The sequence below is a fragment of the Parasteatoda tepidariorum genome, chromosome 1 (genome assembly GCF_043381705.1).
Source record: "Parasteatoda tepidariorum isolate YZ-2023 chromosome 1, CAS_Ptep_4.0, whole genome shotgun sequence".
Classification (NCBI taxonomy): domain Eukaryota; kingdom Metazoa; phylum Arthropoda; class Arachnida; order Araneae; family Theridiidae; genus Parasteatoda; species Parasteatoda tepidariorum.
The window spans coordinates 43664893-43689250 of record NC_092204.1 but is presented as its reverse complement, the minus strand read 5'-3'; the positions used below and the strand labels follow the sequence as shown (position 1 = coordinate 43689250).

General features: G+C 25.8%; 1 protein-coding gene across 4 annotated transcripts; it reads left to right on the top strand.

The window, feature by feature from the left end:
• The first annotated feature begins 100 nt into the window (after positions 1-100).
• Positions 101-23865, top strand: LOC107438749 (Phosphoinositide-dependent kinase 1). 4 transcript variants are annotated; one of them, XM_016051105.3, is made up of 14 exons: positions 101-270; positions 2943-3104; positions 4760-4802; positions 5937-6083; positions 7442-7586; positions 9375-9472; positions 9556-9649; positions 10028-10096; positions 10188-10284; positions 13901-14077; positions 16661-16897; positions 17573-17670; positions 19494-19548; positions 20297-23865. In XM_016051105.3, the coding sequence occupies exons 1-14, from the start codon at positions 253-255 to the stop codon at positions 20396-20398; spliced, it is 1542 nt and encodes a 513-aa protein (XP_015906591.1). In that variant the 5' UTR covers positions 101-252; the 3' UTR covers positions 20399-23865. The 4 variants fall into 4 exon arrangements, with proteins under 4 accessions (XP_015906591.1, XP_071035416.1, XP_015906592.1 ...); XM_071179315.1 differs by having other exon boundaries at positions 116-270; positions 16724-16897; positions 21399-23865; XM_016051106.3 differs by having other exon boundaries at positions 116-270; positions 21399-23865.
• The last annotated feature ends 493 nt before the right edge of the window (positions 23866-24358 follow it).

Genomic DNA, 24358 nt, shown 5'->3' with positions numbered 1-24358 from the left:
TCACAAGTAAAATAATTTTAAAAAAATTTAAATTTCCATCAGCAAACTTGATTTTAATTTCTGTTTTATATTTTCAAATAATTATTAAACGTGTTGCAGTACAACTCAACACCAAAGCGTTTGCTGCTTTTGATTTTTTTTGTTATTGTTTATCTGATTCGTGTAATTTTTTTTAATTAAAAGTTTTATCATTCTTTATTTATTTATTTATATACTTCTCTTTATTCGAATGCAATTCTTGAAAGAAAAATAATGAGTGCCGGGGAAGTTGTAAGTTTCTATTGATTGACTTGGTTGATCTGAGATTTTTAATAAAGAGATAATAGAGCCTTTAATTTTTATCAATGTAAATAAACGATGATTATATATAAAAACATGGCATGATATAATTTGTTAAATATTTATGGATTTTTGAATTCAAACACTTTAAAAACTCTTCAGTCTTTATTTTCAATTTTTATTATACGTTGACAATCAAGCTAATTTGTTATCCCAAAACCAATGTTGCCTACTATGAATGGATTCATTAATCTTTCCTTCTAAAAAAAGAAAATAGGAAATTTATACTAGGAAAATTTATGTCAGTAATACACTTGGGGTTACTTCCCTGTTTGCGCCAACTACACTACAATCCACATTGTGTCAAAGGGTTTTCGAATTTGCTAAAATTTGAAATAATCTATTAATAGTATTTTGTCTGGTGAATGTTATTGGTTATACCATTCAAGTTTATTCGCTCCTGTAATTTTTTTTGTTTTTCACATGCACTGCAGAGTCCATGTAGAAAAAGTCGCAAAAACTTGGGGATTATTTTGTTGCTGGTATCAGTTCCGAAATCTTCCCCATATCTACATAGAAAAACGGGGAGGGTGAGGTTTCAGTATCGTGATCTGTGGCAAAATTATTGAAAAGTATTGTCAACTTCTGGGCAGCGGCCCTTGAGAAATTGGAAAGAGAAAAAAAACATCACAGAAATGGGCTAACTCGAAAGGTATAACTCATAGCCACCCCCAAACAAGCATCTAAATTTTTTTTAAAAAAGATTTGCATGTTTTGAAATCTATTTGGCACCTTGGTGATTGGAATTGGCTCCACAGATCGCAGAATATACCCACGGGGAGATTTCCATATCGTGACCCGTAGTAGAATAATTTCCAAGTCTTGGCAATTTCCGGGTAGAGGTCCACGAGAAATTTTATAAAAAATCACAGAAAGGGACCAACTCTAAAGGCATAACTCGTTATGGTTGCATAGTTGGTACGACAGATCACGATGCGGAAATATCCTTCAAAAAACCATCCTTTCAGGTACCAAACTGTTAGAAAAGTTCTTAATATCTGATCTGATCTAGTTTAGCTACGATATCTAATTTTACATATTTATCTTTTGCAATTTTTTACACAACTTTTATTATGCTGAAAATAGAAGAAAAAAAATTCAATTCCTAATGGAGATATACCATATCATTTTCTGATTGTGCCAACTACCATCTCCAAAGGGTATTTGTACTTACAAATTTTGAATAAAGAATGTAATGGTTTGCCCGTTGATGGCTACTAGTTATGCAATTAGAGTTTGATTCCCATCTGTAAAGTCTTTTTAGTTTTTTCATATGCAAGTATACCAGTTTTTCACATGTCCAGTTATATTTTCGTGGAGGTATTAATACAGAAATCTTCCCAAGTAATGATTGGTCTCTGAGTTCTGTTCTAAAGTTTTATGTAAAAAGAAGATTTAGTATATATTCCATTTATGTATTTTAATTCACTGGCGTTGGGGTTTTCTGTAACTATGTTGTTTAACATCATCTGCATTCTTTATGGTGCAAAAATATTTTATTCTTACTATCTATTTTAAAATATATATATAGTGGCTTGCTTGCATGTTGCTACAAATTTTATCTCCATGTTTTTCCCATTCTATGATATTTTATATAGTTTCTTTTGTGTCTGTACCTAGTTATCATCTGAACTTGGCAATTGTTTATTGCTGATACAGAAATCTTTCCAGTTCAACTAGCTTGGAAACTGCTATTTCAGAATTGCTTCCCAGTTTGCATTGCTAAAATGATAAATATTTTTTTATTTTAAAAAAATATTCTAATTGGGATTTTACTTTCTAATTGTGGTAGTATGTAACGAAATAATTTAGGCCAGTGTATTGTTTTGGATTGGGTTTATTTATGGAATCAAAAATAGAAGGTCATAGAGAAAGTTTGTGTTGTTAATCCATCTTAAAACTTTAATGATAATCAGGCATTGGCGTGCAAGAAGGGAAAATTAAGAATAAGGTGAACTTGAAGAGTAAAATTTATGTTTACCTCATTACAAGCCGTAATATAAAAAATTAATATTAAAGTTATGGAATTATGTGTTCTTTCACACACAAGAAATAATAAATAAAAGAGAGAGAGAGACTTTAATATCAGTATCTGGTTTTGTTAACTGTTAAAGTGCAGTACTTTAGTCTTGCATTTGCATTGAATTAGAAACCTATGTTAACTTGATTATAATTGGTGTTTGGAATTAGTAAAGGAAGAATGTGTATTGAAATTTTGCTAGAGTTAAAAATAATAATCAAAGATAATTTTAAAGTAAGAAGAACATTAAAAAAAATAATTCACGTTTTCTTTCATTTTAAAAATCATTTAAATATTGATAAAATACTTTTTCTACCTGTACCAATAATGTATTATTTTTCAGTTTTGTTTTATTTGCTATCAATAAGCAGTGATAAAACCTGAGTTGATTTTCCCCAACTTCCAGTTTATGTCAAATATAAAATAATATATTTAAATAATTAGTGAACAACTCAAATCACCATTTTAGAAATTGTATGTCATTAAAATTAATAAAAAAAATTTTTTTGATTTGTTATGTGAAGATTGTTATATCTTTTTTACGCCTACAATGTTAAAAGTCAAATCTTGCACATATTTTCAGTCTGTTGAATGTCGTATACAAAATTTGGATGGATCACCTGGAACAGCAAGTGCTACTACTCTGAATGAACAAGCACCACCAAATCCTATTAAACCTCCTCTGAAGAAATCTGCTAAAGATTTCCGATTTGGGAAAGTCATTGGAGAAGGATCTTTTTCTATGGTTATTAATTTCTTTAAAATAGTTATAATCTTCTGTGGCTAGTGTTTTTTTTCTCCCAAGATAAGATATGCTACTTTTTTTAAATTATCACCCGTATCTTCCAATGTATAATAATGCATGTTAATATTTTTCAAAATAATGACTTAATTAATATCTTTAACTAAATTACATACTTTTTCATGAATTAGCGTGATAAAAATTATTTGTAATATTTTTTTATTGATTTCCTTTATGAAGTCAATATTTATTTGTCTGCCAAAATGAACAAAATTTTGCAGAAACTTAAGTATTAATTAATGATATATCTGTTTTGTTATGTACAATTAAAGGTAAAGGTATTTTGAATGAAATTAAACTTCATATTATAATATAATAGCTGGAGAAAATTTTTAAAAAAATGTACCGTAAGATTCTTTAATAAATATTTATTAATGAGCTAGAAAACTATTACAAATGATACGTTGAATTCATTTACATTTCTTTTTAATTAACTTTTTTCCTGTGCTAAATAAATTTGGCTATTTAATTTCTGAATTAAAAGATAACTTAATAATAACTTTTTTATTAAGATAATTTGTTTTAAATTTTTCTGCGTTCATTTTCAGTTGTTCTACAAAACTTAGTCTCAAAGACATTCAAATGTGATTAGTTGTGAGTTTAATTATTATAATATTCTTTCGATTAATGTTTTTGTTCATTTAATTATAGATATTTGTCTAAATGAGTTTTATAACATCAAAAACTTCTTTTTTTTTTTAATTTGTTAGACTTTACTTATAACAGGGTGCGTAGCGTTTGCAAAAAGTACTTAAAGGTGCTTTTTTGGGGATTTCATTTTTAAAAGCTTTTAAAGGTGCTTTTTTCAGCTGGCGTTTTTAAAAAGTGCTTTTTTTTCCGAAATTTTTTTTTCTTCCCTTCAGTGATATCTGGTGGATCCCATGCATTTCACGAAAAATGGGGAGTTTGCTACGTGATCATTCACGCGGACTATGTCGTACCCACGTTATGACTTGCGCATGCGCGCACACTTGAAACCGAAACCCGAGTGCTCCAATTCGGATAGAGAATATCAGATCTTTATTAAATGTTTTTCTTTTTAATTTTGTTCTTGTTTATTTTATTTTACTTCTAACACTTTTTTTGATGTAGGGGGTAAGGGTACTTTTGTTCTGAGTTCAGGGTCAAGTTGAATTCACTCGGTGATATGGGAAAGTACTGATTGTTTCGATTTACGCCCGTCTCCTTTTGGGTTTTTTTTGACGCTAAAACTGTTTATAAAAAGTTTTTGTTTTTCAATAATATCATTGATAGAATATGAATTTTTTGAGTGCTTGAAAATTTTTGTTAAGTGCTTGAAAATTTTTTAAAAAGTGCTTATTTTTGATTCAAAGATTTGGCTACACACCCTGTATAACTAACTAGAGTCAAACAACTCTTCTACTATGACTCCACTTTGCCACCTGTGAATCTTATATTTGACACTCAGAATATTGATTTGCTGTGGTGTTTAAAAATTTATAATTATCACATTATTTTTAATTTGAAAACGGAATTAAATAGGCATGTATCCTCATCTTTTCTAAGTAATGATTTTGAATTTATACTTTTTACTTATTGAAATTTTTTTATCTAATGCTTAGTAACTTTATCCGTAGGTTTATTTGGCAAAAGATATTCACTCTAACAAAGAATATGCAAGTAAGTCATTAGTATTTACAATAATAATTAATATTAACTCTATGATTTTAATTTTATTTTGAAATTTAAGCTTATTTTTTCCCCTATACTTTTCTCATGATTTCTTAGTTCGAGTTCAATTTTTCATTTTGTTTTCTCAATTATTTTTTGCTTTATAATTTTAAGAACTTTCTCTTAATCTTTTTTTCTCTGACTCTAATTTAAAGAAATTGTATAATACAGCTTGTTGTATCTCAAGTTGTGACGGAACTTTAGCTGGATTGATGGCAGGATTTTAACCAGGCAAAATAAAACTTTTTTTCTAATTACCTAAAAAATACTGTCTAAAATTAAAAGCTGGCTCTTATTAGAACTAATATTTTTCAAAAACTGTAATATTATAAAAGGGATAAAAAAATTGTTAATTATACTGTAAGTTGCTCCCCCGAATTGCTTATAAATAGTATCTTATAAACAATTTGGGGGAGCTACTTTGCACTTTTGATATAGTTTGAAGTAATAACTGTAACCTTGGAAGAGTTAAGAACAATAAGTTTAAGCTACTCAGAACTAACTTTATTGGGAAATCAACTTATTCAATACAACATAAGTATATGAATAATAATAATTACTTCTAACAAATCATGTACAGTTTTATACAAAAGCTCAATTTAAAGTACAGTTTGGGTGAATTAGAACATGATTGAAATGCGTTTAGAACAATTTCAGGCAAAAATATCTGATTTTGAAGCTAATTTGGAGCAACAATTATATCATAAAATTAACCTATTTATGGAATAAATGCCCTCAAGAGAAAGTAAAGTTAACATATTTTACTTTATTATTTTACTGAATTGTCATTAATAAAATTAATTTAAATACATATATCTTAACTTTGTATAATAAAATATTAAAAAACCAATAAAACTGATATTTATTTTAAGAAAAGCTGTTCTTTCCAATAAAAACCAGCTGACCTGGCCTATAAGCGCTACTACTTAGTATTTACGATATTTTTAAATATTTGGATTCCTAGTATCATTTTATCTTTCTTGTTTGGTTTTGAAAAGATATCCTTAAATAAAGCTTTTAGTTCTATAAATAATTTAATTATTAATAATTACTAAATTTCAATTTAATCCTTCTTCTTTTCAGTTAAGGTATGTGAAAAGACGCATATTCTTCGGGAAAAGAAACAGAAAGCTGTTATGAGAGAAAAACAGATTATGAACATATTAAATAATCATCCTAGCCCTTTTTTCATTAAATTGTACTGCACATTTCAAGATGCTGATAGATTATGTATCCTTTAATAAATTTATTATTTAAATCACTTTATTAGAAAAAAATGTTTGTAAGATTATTATAAGCTGCCTCTATTTAGAAATATCTTATTTTAAAAAGGAATTTTTACTATTTATGATTGCATTTATTTTAACTCAATTTGGCATTTTGTTCAAGGTCACTTAAAACATTTAAAGACTAAAACATTATTTCTTTTGATTTAATAATAGATAGAGCATTGCTAATAAGTTTCTTCAGCCAATCTTTAAGCATTAAAAGTTAAAGTATATTTTAAAGGTGTTTTCAAAAATATTTCAACAGCTTTCATTAGTTTTAGTAGTATTATTATGTTACCTCTTAACTTTAATTATATATATTTTATTCATTTTATTCATTTTCTAATATAAATATTTCATATTTAATCATTTTAAGATGTTTTTTATTTTAAATTTTTTTGTTCTCACTAAGAATCAAATTTGTATATGCCTACATATATATTTACACAAAAACTTTCTGAAGTGAAAATCTTCTAAGCGCAATAAAATTCAGTGCTGTGTTTATCTTCATTTGACAAATTTAAAATGAAACAAACTAATGCATAGCTATAAAACTAGGGCCAAATAAAGAAAAATATAGATATATATATGTGTGTGTATGAATATATGACATCTAATTCTGAAATATAATTTATATGCAAAAAAATAATTAAAATAATGAATTACAGTTCAAAAAACTTCTTTAGAATATTCATTTCAACAGCCAATTCAGCTGTCAACAATTGATGTATGTGAGAGGCATATATTAGTTCTAAAGCTATTGTCCTTGTACTCTAAATTTAAGTAACTTGATTGATTATTGATTGTTCTTTTTTTTATATATATAATATGAAAGTTTAAATTTTATAGTCTTATAATAAAAGCATTTTTAATATCTAATTCAGTAAAAGAAAAAAGATTATTTTCTGAAGATAAGTATAATGTTAAACAAAGCTCGAAAATTTCAAGAATTCTATAAAGTGAACATTTTGTAAAAATTATACTTTTGAATTTTCATTTATTTTAACTATTTAGTGATTTATTAATTCATTTTTATTGTTTAAGTATCTGTTGCATTTTTTAAAATGATTTCATAAAAAATTATATATTATAAATATTAATAAAATTTTAGTATCAGTTTATTATAACTCTTTTGTTTTAACATCATGAAAATATTATGCAAATTCAAATTTTCAGCAAAATCAGGCATCTCTTGATTAATCAATGCTATAATTGAGAAATTTTTGCAAAATACTTTTGTTTCAACCTGCAGATTTTATCTATCTATTTTATTAACACTTTTGCTATTTAGATACCAAATTATGTTCCTTAACTAATAAGATTTTGTAATGAATTATGCAAAACATGGAGAACTTTTACCGTACATAGTAAAAGTTGGCTCATTTGATGAAGAATGTACTAAATTTTACACAGCAGAATTAGTTTTGGCAATCGAGCATCTTCACAAATTAAACATCATTCATCGGTAATTTCTGTTTCTTATATTAATAATTTCAACCTAAAATAAGATTACTTTATATATTGGAATAGGTTTAATTTTTCCAGGGCTGTGGAGTCGAATTAAAAATAATTGGCTCTGACTCCTGGAAATTTAAACATGAAGATCCTGAAACTGATTCCCTTATGTATGTTTAAACATATGCACATGTGTTATAGCTTATTTTTTAAAATATAAACAAAGTAATAGATGCTACGGAAAAAAAATTTAAACATAGCAGATTATTTAAATTTGTTAGAATTTATGATGAAGGGGAAAACTTGGCATTAGTAATTTCTGAGGAACAGTTTAGCTTGGGCAAGATCTTCTTTGATAGAGGACAATAGATCCAAATTGATGAACTTTAGACCCAGAGAATAGTCTTTTCACATTAACTTAAGTAGGATAAACAGTTGTTACAGTTAGGGCTACTTCTTTTAATTTTTCAGGATGGATTTTTGTAAGTTCTACAAGAAGAGTCTTGCAAGAGCGATCATATTTCTCTATTTCAAAGGCTGTGTAGAAATTTGTTTGTATTTTTTTCATTTTTATATCTAAAGTCTCTTGGTTCTTTATTTTTATTTTCATTGTCCAAATATTTCTCAAAATCTAATTCATTATAGGAAGAGAGAGAGAGGATAGAGACTCAGTCAATGTCTACAGTCTAACTGTTTTGATTTGAATATTCCAATTATTCTGAAAATAATTTCATTCTTAGTAAAAGTTAATTGATGGCTTTCGTTGTTTTTTAAATTTGTTTGTCGTCCAACAAAATACAGTGTTTTGGATCTACATGTATTTAACCTAGTAAGATCTTGTTGTCTAGCAAACTATTAGTTTCTTTTTTCTTCATTTATTTATTAATATCCCAATAAAATAGGAAGCGGGTAAATATTTATTAATGTAAAGTTTATAAATAAAAATAACTCAGTTTATCATTAAATTTTTCAATTCACTTTAATTTCATTTCAAATTCCATCAAAAACTAAAGTCGGAGTTTAAGTGTTTTTAGTGACTTCATTACTCTGACTCCTTTTTTCTGAAAATCAACCTAACTTCAACTCCAAAGCCCTGACTTTTTCCTATGAGTCAATTCTTAGGCACTTATATTTTTATTCAATTCTTTTAAAATTTTATATAGTTAACTTGAAATTTGTAGTAATAGTCAAATTATTTTTTTATTTATTATTCTGTATTTCTGTTTTAATAATTTATTAAAAATTTGTTATATGAGCCCTTTTTCCAATTTTGATTAAGTTTTCCAGATGGTATTAAGCCATTTTTAATTAAATATTCATGTTAATAAACTTGATTTGCTTAAACTAAATCTTCCAAATTTAAATTTTATATTAAATCATGTATTTTTATGCATCAAAATGATGAAATAAAGTAAATTCTATACAATTTATTCTACGAAAAGTTTTTAATTGATTTGTGATTAGTTGTAAAAAAAAAAAAAAAATTAGTCTATGTTTTAGTTTGGAATTTGCTCTTAACTTGATAGTGTTTTTATTCTATCTCTTAGCTGCTTATAGTATTTTATTAACTTCTTACAATCATATTTATTTTAAAATTCTTTGTAAAATACTAAATCCAATGCTCAATGAACAGTTAGAAATAGATTTTCAATGTATCTTATGAAATAAATAGAAATTATGCATTTTGTAATTAATTTTTATTGTGATACGTTTTTACTGATAACAAAAACTTACACTTATAAATATTTCTTAAACACCTTTTGCTTTTGAAATAATTTGTTCTTTTTTTGTTTTTTAGAGATTTAAAACCAGAAAATATACTGTTAGATGAAAATATGCATATTCAAATAACTGATTTTGGTTCAGCAAAAGTCATCAGTACTGAAAATAGTGACTGTAAGTTTCAGTATATTAATTTATTTAAAAATTCTTTGTGTCAGTGGACAAAATACATCATGGCTATTTATTTAAACTTGTAGCTTCAAGTAGTGAAAATACAAGAAGTAATTCATTTGTTGGAACTGCACAATATGTTTCACCTGAAATGCTGAGTGATAAAAGTGCTTCTCCCAGGTAAAATATAATTTAAAATTGTTCCCTAATATTCTGTTCAATATAGTATTAATCATTTACTAATATTTTGTGAAATTGTATTATAAGTAATTTATTTATTTTTCTTTTTTTTTTCCACACTTTATCTATTGGATAATTTTTGCAAACTTAAGGTAGTTGCTTTTTATACTATAATATTTTTATTTGCATTTAAGCAACAAGTAAATTATGTAATTAAATCAGAAAAATGTTTGATAGCTTAAGTACTGTGAAGTTATATAAAAATAACTAGGTAAGCAGTTAGTTTAACAAGCACTAGGAAATAAAGTGCAGATTCCCCTAGTAAAATGCATAAAAATTTGACTTAATAGCATTAATCTTACTTTTACTTTTTTTCAGTGTGGATTTATGGGCCTTGGGTTGTATTGTATATCAAATGGTCTCAGGTCTTCCCCCATTTCGAGCTCCGTATGTATTATTAGAATTTTCTTTAAACTATTTATTCAATGTTTTTACAAAGAAAATTTTAAAATTTTTTGATTTTTTTTTTTCTTTTTAGAAATGAATATTTAATATTTCAAAAGATTACAAAATTAGAATATGATTTCCCAGATGGTTTTTTACCTCCTGCTAAAGACCTTGTCGAGAAGTTATTGGTTTGTATTTTACAAATTCATTATGTTGCTTTAGAAAACAGTATATTTTAAAAATAAATTATAACATTTTGCTGAATATAATTCTTAGCTTGAATTTATCTTAATAAATTTTAATGTAAATAATTTGTTTTCATCTATTATACATCGCTGCTTTGAAACTCACTAGTAAGTCTCTTACTAACATTTAAGAATCAATAAGTCTTTCCTCTCTCTCTTACTATCCTTTAAGAATCATTGAAGAGAATCTACTTATTTGTGTAACTTAAAGCTGAATACTATAAAATTTGAATCTAAACATGGTTGTATTCTGTCAATTAAAATTTTTACAATGATGTTAATTTTTTTTAATGAATGCCATAATATATATGTACTCATAATGCCATACTAAACAGAGAAAATACTGTCTCACTTCTTATGCAAAATCAATATTTCACTAAAACAAAACTGAAAATAAATAGAACAGAAACAGAAAATAGAACAGAAATAGAAAATAACAGAAAATAAATTTCTATTAAACATTAAAGAAGATAATGTCTATCAGACACGTTTTTAAAAAAGCAGCACTATCATAAAAACTCCTATAAAAAACAAAGATTATATACAAAAGCAAAACAGAAAAAATAAAAATCAATCTTCATTTTTGAAAGAAAATTTTAAAGCTAAACGTTTCAGTTTTCCTATTTCAGTATTTTCAAGAAAAAGTGAAGATTAAAGTCTAATAGAAACTCCCTTAACTGCCGTGACACAATAAAAACATAATTTTATTTAAAAAAATAAAAAAAAGCTAGATATAACAGTGTTTTCATCATAGAAAAAAAATGAGTGAGAATTTCTCACCCTTTCTCAAAAACAGGGTGAGATTTCAAAAAGTTAAGTGAGATTTCTAAAAACTAAAAAAAAACACAAAAACTCTTGAAAAAAAAATCATTTCTTTAATTCTAATAAATTTTTAACGTCTTCTATTTTTTAAAGCATTGAATATTTTTGGTGCATCATCATAAAAGATTTCGACTTTACTTGGTATTTGTCTATCTTACATTAGTACATAAAAAAATTTGAACGTCTTACATGAAGAAACCTTACCTACCGTAAACACGTGGTTGAGTTGCAGAGAAATATGTTCTGAAAGTGGTTCCGTGGTTGTGTTCTGTTGTTCCAAAAGGTTCTGAACAATACTGGTAAATAGGGAAGCTAGATAACTTGGGGCAGATGTTGAAGATAATGAAAGATCCAGGAAGGGAAGTGAAACGGATTTTATTCTAAATGGCGTAATTCGAAGCTTTTTCTAAAAGGCGAGAAATTCGCGAATTTCGAAATTGATTTATAGAATGCGCGAATTTCTCGCGGTAATCATTTCTTAATGCGAGAAAGAAAAAAAATATGCGAAATTCTCGCGCTGTAGTGAAAACACTGTATAAACCAAAGTAAAAAATTTTATTAATTTTTAATTGAAAGATATAATCCTAAAAATCTCAATTTGACTTTTTCACTTTGCTGTATCTTTAGAAAAAAGTGACCTTAAGAGAATATTGTCCATTAAAAGTGCTCTTTAAAAAATGCTGTCATAATGAAAACTCTGATAAAAAGAAAACTTAATAAATAAAAAGTCAAACAGAACGATATTGTTCTTGGTTCAAAAATATAACTTAAACATTGAGAATCACAGTTTTCTATGTTACCAGCTATCTGTCTTACTGTACAATAAAAAAAGGATAATGAAAGAACTGAGTTAATTAGAAACTTTTCATTAACATGCTTCGCTATAATTTAAAGCAAAAACAATGAAATTGATTTACCTGAATATAATTTAAAAAAGGAAAAAAAATCAGCCTTACCAAACTCGTGGTTCAGTATAAAGTAATTTAATTTCGATTCTTCAAATTTTGCTTTTCCATGCATCTTTCAGAACATAAATTACTAAATTTTAGAACATGACAATTGTATGTAAAAATTATTAATTTTAATAATGTATAATTAAAAATACGATTTTAGGCTATTCCCTATTAAATCTATTAAAATTTCCCCCTAAAGCAAATTTATCAAGAAATAATTTTCCAAGTAATACTTTGCTGCTTTGCTGAATATTCGGCCAGCCAAATATTTGTCAAAAGGGGCTGAATACTGAATAATGGCTGCATATAGTTATATCCCAAAAGCAGACAAGGAATTTTAAAATCATTTTTTTCTACGTGTATTGCAATTTTTCTCATAGTATCAATAAATGTTTATCAGTTAGAGAAAAAATATACGTATTGTGAATTAACCTAATTTGATAATAAATCAATTAAGAAAAACTATTTTTGCTATAATTTACTAAAAATTACAGTTCTAAAACATTGTGCAATATGTTTTACTTTTTGAAAATTAAAAATTTTTTTTTGCAAACAAGTGTATAAACAAGTTTTTTTTGTTTATTTTGCAAATTTTAGCACCTTTACGAAGTCCTTTAACAGAGAAAAATTAGGAACTGTTTGTACAATATTTAAGCTAACTTAATTTCATATGCATGTTATTTTAAAAAAATTGTCCTTCATATTCTTTAAAGAAAAAAAAAGAAAAAAAACTTACATAAGTAACTTGCAAATTTTTTATTTTCTCTTTTATTAACATATACATAACGGTCTGATTTGTGTGGGCATGCTTTAAATGAATTTTTTCATTTATTAGTTAGCAACTTTATTTTTTATTTTTAAATCCAAGGCATATCAGATTGATGTAAATAAATTGAAACTTCTTGACAGCACTGAATCAATAGAATTTAACAAATTCGTGCTAAACAAGTTTTTTCTTCTTTTTTTTTCAGAAAGGGAACTAAAAAACAGTATTATGCATTATGTTGGTGGAATGAAAGTTGTTTGTAGATTTAGAGATTGTGATGTTAAATTTTTAAGAAATAAAGATGATCTTTTTTTTTTTTTTTTTCATGAAAAAGAAAGAAGAAAAATCTCAGTTTTTAAGCGAAGAAATAGTCTACAAACTTCCATCGCAAGTGACTGGTAGAATTATCAGGCTTGCGTCTCAATAAACATTTAAAGTTGACAACTCAATTCTTTGTACAAATATAAATAAAAAATAACAAAATATTTTTCAAATAAACTAAATTGAATAATGGTTTTAAAATGTATTCATTTGCAATCAAAATGTCTTTCTTAATATGGTAAAATGCTCTGTTATAAACTGGTATTTTAATTAATCTAAGTCAATATTTAATATCCAATAAGGCTTTGATTCAAATTAAATTCATTTTGGCTTTAGATTTACCTTTTTGAGTTGTAAAAAATGACTAAACAAATTTATCCACAGCTCTGTGTACTGGGGCTAGTGTGGACTAAAACAGCCTTTTTTTTTAAAAAATTATTCTGAAAAACTAAGCAACTTTTTTTTGTTTGGATATAAATCAGAATGCAATAAAACATCCATATTATTGTTAAAAATACTTCTAGTAAAATTACATTTAATAAAGTTTTTTGACAAATGTGTAAAAAATGTCCATATTAGCCCTCCTCTTCCCTATATTTGTTGTAATTTATATATTTCAAGAAGAACTAGTTGTGAACTTTTTTTAAATGTCTGACATATTTGCCATGCAAGAATTAATGAGTTCCATTTTTTATAGGTCCTAGAGCCATCTCAACGTATTGGTTCAAATGATACAAATGGCTATCCTTCCATTCGAAACCATCCTTTCCTTTGTGATATTCCTTGGGAAAATTTACATGAGCGTAATCCCCCTAGAATACTTCCATATTTACCAGGAACTTCTAGTAATGAAGAATTAAGGAGCCAATATCAAGTACATTAATTGATATTTTATTTTCTAAGTAGTTCATACAGTTTGTTATATTTATTTGTTATAAACCTGTTTTGAATATAAAATATGACATTAGCTAGTTTTTTTCTTCTTTTTTTTTCTTCCTTTTTATAATATAAACATATGTCAAACTCCAATAATAAAATATTATTCTAAAAATAATATGATGAAAAATTATTACAGTAGACCCTTGATTGTTTGCTTCGCATGGTATCATTCATTGTGAATGATAGGTAACGGAAAGAGACAGGTCAACATAAATTAGGAAAAGGACTATAAAGATGAGTAATAAAGAAGTAGATTTGGAAAATTAAAAAATTTATAATAAATGTAAAAAATTATGTTCTTCCTGCAAAACTATTTACAATGTAAAAGAAATCTGTTTAAAATATACAGAAATTTTGGTTTAAGAAATATACAGAAATTTTGGTTTAAGAGCCATTGTTTTTAAAAATCAGCCATGGTTAGATACTTGACAGATTTGATTTTGCTGAAACTTTCCGGATATGTTCTTTATTATATAAAACTATTAAACACATATTTTTTTGATTTTTGTGAAAGCAAAAAAATTTTCTGTGGGGACATTTTTTGTCTCTATATATTTGGAGAAAAACAAATATATTTACATGTGGTAATACTTTTTGTGAAATAAATGAACCACGCCGTGGTATTTTATATCCTACTACTTCTTCACTAACTATTAAGACATAATTGCTTTTAGTGGACTTTTACATCAAAAGTAAAAGGTTCGAAAATCTTCAAATCTCTTTTCTTAGACTTTGACTTTCAAAATCTACTTACATCAACAGTGACGAACAAAGTTATATATTTCTGTCAATACATTCTAATGATTAGTATCTGAAAAAATTAACATATATATGGAGTACATTTGGTGTGATCTAAAAGTTGCATTAAACAGAAAATGTACACAACTTTCAAGGTTATATACTGCCTTCGCCGAAACTAGACTAGTATCTAATATTCTATGAAAGAAGACTTATGGCAGAAACAAAATCAATTCATAGATATACAGTTTTTATGTAACATGGTCCTAAACTTTTAGACCTTTCCCTGAGTAATTAAATACAGAAATAGTTTTAGAAGAACTGTAAATTGTTTTAAAAAATGTTGTTATTCAGTTTAATATGAATATCTAGAGTAAAAACCTTCCATCGAGGTGAGATTTAGTCTCTGTGTAAATTTTACTTAAAGGGGAGCGGGCAAACTGTGGCTTTGTAGACAAGTGATGCATGCTTCTAATCTAATTGTTTGCGGTGAATAACTTAATTTTTTCTTCAAATGTTGGTAAAATTTCTGAACGTTAGAGGCAAGAATTTTTTAGTTTCAGAAATGATCTAAGCTGATATTGTTAATATTATATGAACAACATTTGCGACATGACTAGATAAACAAGATGAAAAAACATGAGGATGAATGGGTTGACTATATATACTTTTATATATATGCTTTTTAAACATGATTTTAAATTTACTCACTGATTTTTCAGATATTTATTTTTACTAATTTAAATATTAAAATTTTTAACTTATTGTAATTTTATCTGCAGTTTATTGCTTGATCTGTTAAAGAAAATCATGATAAATGAAATCTTTGAATAATATTCTTCCTGTTTTGTTTGATAGAAATAATTAATGGCACAAATGCAATATTTATTCTGTCAAAAATCAAGCTACATCATCATGACAATAAATTCTCGAAAATTTTAATACTGGAATGTTAGGAAGCAGCTTGAGTATGAACTTAATTTCTAAAGAAAGGCGGTAGAGCCTAGATTGTTGATTTCTTTCTATGTCTTTTCGTTTTGAAATAATCTTTTTTACTTAAGGAATGCATCCGTATGTTTAATTCTTTTCAAGTTTGCTGGCTTTTATGAAGAAATCTTCCAATCCAATTTGCATAACAATACTAAATCATTTTGTTTGTGAAATAAAAAAAGCATAGAAATTTTTCTTCTTCTAGTGGCATGACAGTTCTTTGTGGGCCAGAGCCTTCCCTTTTCTTTGCAATTGTTCTCCAGTTAGTAATTCTTAGGATTTTGAATTCCTCTTCAACACAGTCAAGCTATCTGCTGTTAGGCCTACCTCTAACTCTAGCTCCCTCCAATTGGTTTGCAATTGAAGATCATAAATGTCTATGAAGAAGAGTCCATTCGACAGATGTGACCCGCAAGCTTTAAGCAACTTATTTTGATGTATTTGTTGATATCAGCTTGCTTGAATAGCTTATATAGTTCAAAACTATGCCATTGTCTCTATAAGGCATCCACATTTATAGCACCAAAAATCTTTCTCAAGCTTTTTTCTTTTCTTTCTGTTTGTAAGTTATTGCTGTAAAACTTATTTCTGAATTTATAATTAAAATATTGAATTGAGCATTTTTTAATCTTCCATTCAGGAACATAATTTAGATTATAACTTATTCAAAATATTTAGTTTTGACTAATTTTTTATTCATATTCTTGGTGTATAAGCAACCTCAGAATGTTTCTCAAATATCTTATAATCCCTTCGTATCTGCTTGTATCAAAGTTATTTTAATTTCTAGGTTCCAGATAATATAGTGCCTGGCTTAGATGACAAACAAATGACAAGACTTTTTGGCTTACAGCTGGATGAGGAAACTGTAGAAGCTGCTGCAAGACCTGTCCAGAGACCTTCAATTTTAGATATATCACCAGAGGAAATGACCAAGAGGTTAGAAGAGCAAGAAAAGCATAATGAGTATCATAAATTTGTTCAAGGCAATCTCATTTTAAAACAGGGTATAGTCGAGAAAAGAAAGGTGCGTAGATTATTTAATTCTATTCATTTGTAATTGTTTTAAAAGTTGCTTTTGGGCTAATTTAAGTGTTCCATCTAATGTTAATATATTCTGGAAAATATTGTATTGTGTAAAGTCGCGTGCTTAGTTTCTCCCAAATAATAAATATTTTTTTAATATTAGATTTTTTTTATCCAAGTAGAATTTTAATTTATCCATGTTTTTATTTGTATTAATTTTTTATTTGCAAATAGTTAAAGGAGAAATTCTTTGACGTAGTAGCCCAAAATAGACCCTGATCTTTTCATCAAATCTCTGTTTTTAGAGAATTTTTCATTTGGACTTTTGCTTCTTTACTAAACTATTAAAAGTAGTTGTCCAAAATTGCTACAAATACTATTATTATTATTATTATTTGTTCCGCACTGCTCATAACCCTACTTCTTCTTGAAAGTGGTGCAGTACACTACTGACTATGAAAAAAGTGGCGACTACAGTAGTTTTGCTACTGGTAGTGTGTTTCTTTCCCCTGTGCCTATGCATCTCCTATAACAAAAAAAATTTAAACAAATGAATCACAACTTAAAACATATTACATCTAGCAGATAATGTCATAATATTATGCTATAGCTTAATATATCATAAAAATAAATAATATAATTATTTTCATATGTTCTTGTTTTTTTTCTTATTTAGGGACTGTTTGCTCGAAGACGAATGCTACTTTTAACAACTGGTCCACATTTATACTATGTTGATCCGGCTAGTTTTGTACTTAAAGGTGAAATACCATGGTATGTGCACTTTAGAGAGATGTTGACAATTCACCGAATAACATTTGTTAGATGTTCTAAAAGTCACTAATAAGTTTTTTTTCCATTTATTAAATATCTCTTTTTAACATGAATTGTAGGAGTGTGGAATCGACAAAAACTATAACGTTTTACATAATAACTCACATTTTTTTTTTTTTTTTTTTTTTTTTTTTTACAATGAAAGTATGGTGCCCACAGCATAAACTTTAATGATGGAAATTCACTAAGCATTTTTTTTAATTATTTTTAATCAGCACTATAATAATTTTTAAAAAATTTTATTTTCTCCCAGTATTTTCACCTTTTACAACTAAAAAAATAATTACAAACGACTATTTTAAAGAAAATGTTAATTTTGCAGAAATATATGCAAAAATGATAATTCTGCAGTAAGTTGCAAAAAATCAGCGATTTTTTGTACTAATTCACTACTTAAAAAAATAACTCGTAATTTTATTTCTGTCACACCTTTTAGTTGTATCATATTTTAATTTGTGTAATTTCGACTACTAACCATTTCTTCACATTACTGTCATATTTAATTTAATTTACAATCAAGTTTAACAAGATTGCCTTTGTATTTTTTTTATTAATTCCTAGTAATATTTATTGAAAATTACCTTTAAATGACATATTTTACTATTCATGCAGGACACATATATACCTTATTTTGTGTAATTAAAATTGAGGTCAACTATTCTGTTTTTCCCCAACCTCCAACCTGCCCTTTCATACTAAACTTTATAAATATAAATTCAACTCCTGGATTGGCACTTTTCTGCAGGTTTCCATTTTATTTATTTTTGATACTAGTCTTAAGATTTCTTTGATTGCATCATTACTATCTTTTCCCATCCACAATATGATGGTTAACATTCAGGTTAAACTTATTTTACTATAATCCAAAAATTGAAAAGAAAAGTAAATAAGCAAAATATTGTGTAATGAAAATTGGTGTTTGTAAAGTATTCAAATTTTACATATATTGCATAAGAACAGATTCAGAACACTTTATTTGAGGAAATAATACATTATTTGGATTATTTTATATCATTAAAGTATAAATATTGTAAGAATATGTTAGGGAAGGGGAACTATTTTGTGCTTTTGGCAACTATTACGAAAACTATATTTCATATATGAAGCAACTATTTTTGGAGTATTTTCTCAGTGGTGTCCTGCTTCTCTCTCTTTTTTAAAATAAAAAATTATGAAGATGACAGCTGAAATTATTGTAAGAGTTTTATCATATCATATTAAAATTATTATCTAAAACAAGCATATTCTGTTGTCTAAAAAAATTGTGGATCTATATATTTTTGAAACCATTATATAGTTTGTTTCTTTTTTTAAAAAAAAAATTTTTAAAATAATTTTTAAAGAAGTTCCTCCTTAAATCAATCCTTAGAAGTTTTCTCCTTAAATCATTTTATTATTGTTCTAATCTTTGTAAAAGGTTTTAATTTTTGTTTTTTTGCTTATTCAGCTTTTTTAATAACAAATTTTTGTATTCCTTATTTTATATTTTTTGTTAATCTAATATTTGTTAAAAACTTTAATCTCTATTCCTAACATGCTTATTGAACTTTATTAAAAACAAAATGTAATCATCTTGAAACTTATAAACTTTGTTTCAGTCTCTATTTTTATTGTTTCCTTAATTGCAATTAGTGCTTTAAACTCAAACTAACTATTTCAAATAATTGATAAATTAAATTAGTTTTTTTAACATTTATATGGATTTGAATAAAGATTGTTTATATTATAATTATAATTGTTAAGTTTTACTCCTCTTATTGCAGGTCACCTGAACTTCGACCTGAATCAAAGAATTTTAAAATTTTCTTTGTCCACACTGTAAGTAAAAACTTTCTTCCATATTTATATGATCTTATTTTAAAATTTTATTCTTAAAATAACTGAATTTTAAATAATTAATACCTACATAAATAAATCAAAAAATGAAATTATTGTTGTAAAAGAAGTTGGAAATTTTAATTGAAAATGTTAAGTGTTAGGTAAAGTACAACAATAATTTTACTTCAATTTCCATCCCTTGAAATCAATTGTAAAGTTTTTAAAGCAAGGAAAACCTTCTACAATAGCCTATTTTTATAATAATGTCAATCTTTTATAGAAATATTCAGAGAACATCTTTTCTAGTACCACGTAACTCCATTTTGTGAAACTTACTTTACAGACCCTTTTTTTTTTTTTTTTAATTTTATTTTAAACAAAACAATATTGGTAATTCTCATTACTACCCACAACAGGTAAAAAATACTTGATGAAAAGTCAATGTTTGACATTCTTTAAGATTAAAGATTTCTTCAATCTTTTATAGACTTCATTTCATTTTCAGCTTTTGCTATTTTAGTTTTTATTGTTAAGAGTAATATCGATATTTTCAGACATCTAATATTTTAAAACTCAACTAATTTCATTCCGTAACGAAATTTTAATCGCAAATTTTGAAACATAACATTACTAACCTAATAAAGTAGGATACCACCGTAACCTTTTTTGCTTTTCCTTTATTTCTGTACATATATATACTTTTTTTCAAATATAAAAAGGTCATAATTAAATATTTTATTCTTTTCAGCCTAATCGTACATATTATTTAATAGATCCTCACAAAAGTGCACCACAATGGGTAGAAGCTATAGAAGACATGCGTAGAGCTATTTATGCCCAAGGCTCTTAACTATAGATTTTCATAGAAACAATTTTCAAAATTGTTTGGATCTGTGTTACTCTTCCTTGGATTTATATTTTTCATTGGATAACATGTTATTACGAAGTGTTTTTCTTGATAGCATGTTTTTAAAAGCTAGTTCTCTTAGTAACATGAGTTCATACGTTGGAAAAAAATGCTAAATCTTTTAACAGTCAAACTTCTCTAGAAGCCTTACTCTTTTTATTTTTTTCACAGCTAAATTAAGAAGAAAATATTCTATGCATACAAAATTTTAAAATTTGTGATTTAAAGAAAAGAATTATAAGGAATATAAGTAAATTAAAATTACCACAATATTCAGTGAATTTACAGTGTTTTGATACATTTATTTTCACTTATATTGATAGTGTATCATCTGTTGTATCCTATAAGACAACTGTTTGCAAAATTATATCTAGCTTTTTACATAAGAAACTGCATTGAATTGTCTAAAATTTTGATATGTTACTAATCAAAAGCTTCCGTTCACACAAAACACTAACATGGACTGATTTTGAGTTATATAGTCATTTTACACTCCCACCTGCGTGTAGTGAGGCAAATCTACTTTTCATTGTGACCAAGTTTTCTAAAATGTTTAGTAAAATATAACTAATATGAATTAATTATAATTTATTAACATTTCTAAAACTAACTTGTCTAGATTATTTTTTAAATTATTTATACTTTAAAACCAATTCATAAAGTTTTCCTATTTAAATCCATAGGCTGAATATATAGGATAAATATTGCTATGATTTGAATATATAGGATAAATATTGCTATGTACATATAAAAAGTATCTACTTGTGGTACACAATGGCTATATGTTGAAAACTGTCAATTTTTGACTTCCCTTAGAGCTTTTTGATTAGCATAAAATTAATTATCAAAATTTTAGACAATGTAAAAAAACATTTCCATAAGGTTTGTGTGTGGTTTTTTTATATTACTAAATATTTCTGATAGGTTTTATTATTCCTTACAGCCAAATCGTACATACTATTTAGAAGATCCTGAAGGATTTGCCTTGAAATGGGTGTCTGCAATAGAAGATGTTCGTAGGGCAACGTATGCCCAAGGCTCATAACCATGGAGTTTTATAGAAATTATTTTCAAATTTGTTGAAACATTAATTTTGTACATTTAAAAGAGGTCGTTAGCATTTTTCCTTCTAAATTTTCATCTGTGACATGTTACTAAGAGCTGGTACTCTAAAATGAGTGTGTGTATAGTAACTTCTTCATTTAAGTATTTTGTATCATTTATTTATTTTTTAGTGTTTCGATACTTTCTCCACTGTGATTTGTCTTATACTTAAAATAATTTGGTTAACATTTGTCACTATCTTAACGAATGTTACAACGAATAATAATTTTTTTCAGATAAATCAGCAATAGAAATTACAATGAAAACTTTTAATCTCCAGTTGTTATCTGTAAATAAAAACAGTAAGAATATTTTGCATTTTTCTCATCCACAATGAATAGAGAAAGAAAGATATATTTAATAGCATTTAATTATGAATTTTTTTTATGTATGATAAATTAATAAATAGTCGTGTCTACTTATACAGGTACTTTCTTATTAAGTTCTCTTACTTTGAAAGTATTTTTAAAAATGCTTGAAATTCAGATAAACTGGCATGTTTATTTTCATCAAATAAAAGTGGGAATTGTTGTTTTGAATAAAAACAAAAATATTATGTTTCTTATTTTTATAATGTATGCATTGTGATAAACTAAACCATTTTTGATATAGAATAATTAAATTATGCAGAAAGCTGTAAAATTTGTTTTGGAATAGCATTTTAATAAAAATAGTGATAGCTGGAACATTTATGGAAAAATCATCTTAAAAATTACCCTTATGTTTCTTACCGTCAAATATTTTTAAGATTTATATTATGAAACTGTATTTCTGAGTATCCTTTTTAATTTTAAATGAAGGTAATGGGTTCTTTAAAAGATTAATTTTTTATTTATAATTATGAAATTAAAATCAGTTGGAATATTTACTTTTCGGAATATGAATGTTTTTTTTTTGTTGTTGTTTTTTTTAATTGCTGAAATTTTTTTTAAGTTTTTGCTATCCAGTTTAATACAAATTTTTCATCAGTTGTTAATATATTAGAAATCATTATAATATAAATGGAAACTAATGTTTCACCTTTCTTGAAATAATGATGCTTGAACAAATGCTATCTATCACTTGATGCAAAAGCTAGATTGAAACACATTTGTCGAAAATTGTAAACTAATTTTCAAGAAGGGTTATTAAATTATGCTGACTGTTATTGTACTTTAGGAAATACTTCAGTTAATTAAATAAAAAAAAATGTTTCTAATTATATGTTTTTATTAAAATGATTTTCCCCCCTTTTTTAATAATAATTTTCATAGGCTAGAACAGAACTCTTCTTTATCTGTGGAACTTATTTCTCTTGTTTGTAAAGCTATAAAATTTTGAATTTATGACTGTTTACTGTATGCTTTAATGAATTACATTTTAGAAATTTAAAAATATTTTTATTTCTCTGAACCTTTATGCAATGAAGTTTTTCAAAAGTAAACAAAATATTTTTACTGTTCTTTAAATAGCATTGAAAGAAATTATAAAAATGTAAGTTTTTTTATTTTTGGGTGCTTAGTTTTCCTGCTAATCCATAAATAGATTAGAAATTGTTTTCCTTTTCTTTCACTCTATATTTTTTTCCTGGATTGAACCTTACTTTGAAAATAAATAAGTTCTGTCAAAGGTGTGTTATTTTCTGTAATGTTTAAAATTTATTTTGTTTATTTGAAACAATAACCTATGTTGTAACTGTGACTTCCCTTTAATATTTAACTGAAATACTTAAATTAATACCTTTAAACTCAAGTTTCTATATTAATAATGTTTGTGTAATGTTTTGCTTATATTCTCCTGTTAATTTATTATTTTATAAAAATGACAAACTCTTAAATATATTTGTCTTTTTTCATTTGTTAAATAAACTGTTAATATGCATACAAATAAACTATAAGTGTGATTCAATATAAAGTTGATTTTATTCTGTGCTAACAAATCTGAAATCAGATGTTTACATTTTAGTTCTGTTTTTTTTTTATGATGTTATTGATATTATTTTATGATTTAAAAAAAAACTTGAACACCATGTGATTTTATTTATTATTTTTGATTAAAAATATTTATTGAATTCTTTTTTATTAGTTGATTTCTCATATGAGAAATTAGTTTTCATTTCTAATTTATGTATTTCACTTAAGCTTTGTTGTGTTTCCTTTCATCTGCAAAGCTATGTAATGTATCGGTTATCACAAAATCTGTCTGTTATAGACTATGTAGTTTTAAAAATACTTATTTGCTATTTTAAAATGTCTTCTTATGTATATAGAGATCCGTAATTCTCCTGTTCCTGTTTGAAGAATAAATCAGTACATTAATATTTTGAATTGGTTTGTATTTTTTTGTCTGTATCTTTTATTTTTTTTATTTATTTAATTAATAAATAATTAGACTTATCTTGAAGCATTTAACATTAAATAAAATGTATTTATTTATTGCATTCAAAATCAGAAATTCAGTAATAATTAAAAGTTAACTAAATATGGTGATATGTTAAAAGTTGTTTTTTTTTTCAGCTAATTTTTTTTAGATTTTTTGAAATACTTATATAAATAAAAAATTTTGTGTCACACTACTTGACATTGCATATATGAGTTCACCGTGATAAAATCTTACAAAAAAATGAATTAAAAGTTTTATTGACTAATGTAAAAAATTTCTCTGGTATTATTGAAAAGTTTTAACACAAGCTAGAAATTATGGAAACATTTAATAATATAAGCTAAATCAATCAAACTAAAATATGAGAAAATCGATATAATTTATTATGAAAAAGAAAACAAATCGACAAAAAAAATTATCTCTTCACATATTATTCTC

Coding starts and splice junctions, on each gene's coding strand:
- LOC107438749 (XM_016051105.3), top strand. Junction 3,105..4,759: donor GAGAAGGATCTTTTTCTATG/GTTATTAATTTC, acceptor CTTTATCCGTAG/GTTTATTTGGCAAAAGATAT. Junction 10,097..10,187: donor CTTCCCCCATTTCGAGCTCC/GTATGTATTATT, acceptor TTTTCTTTTTAG/AAATGAATATTTAATATTTC.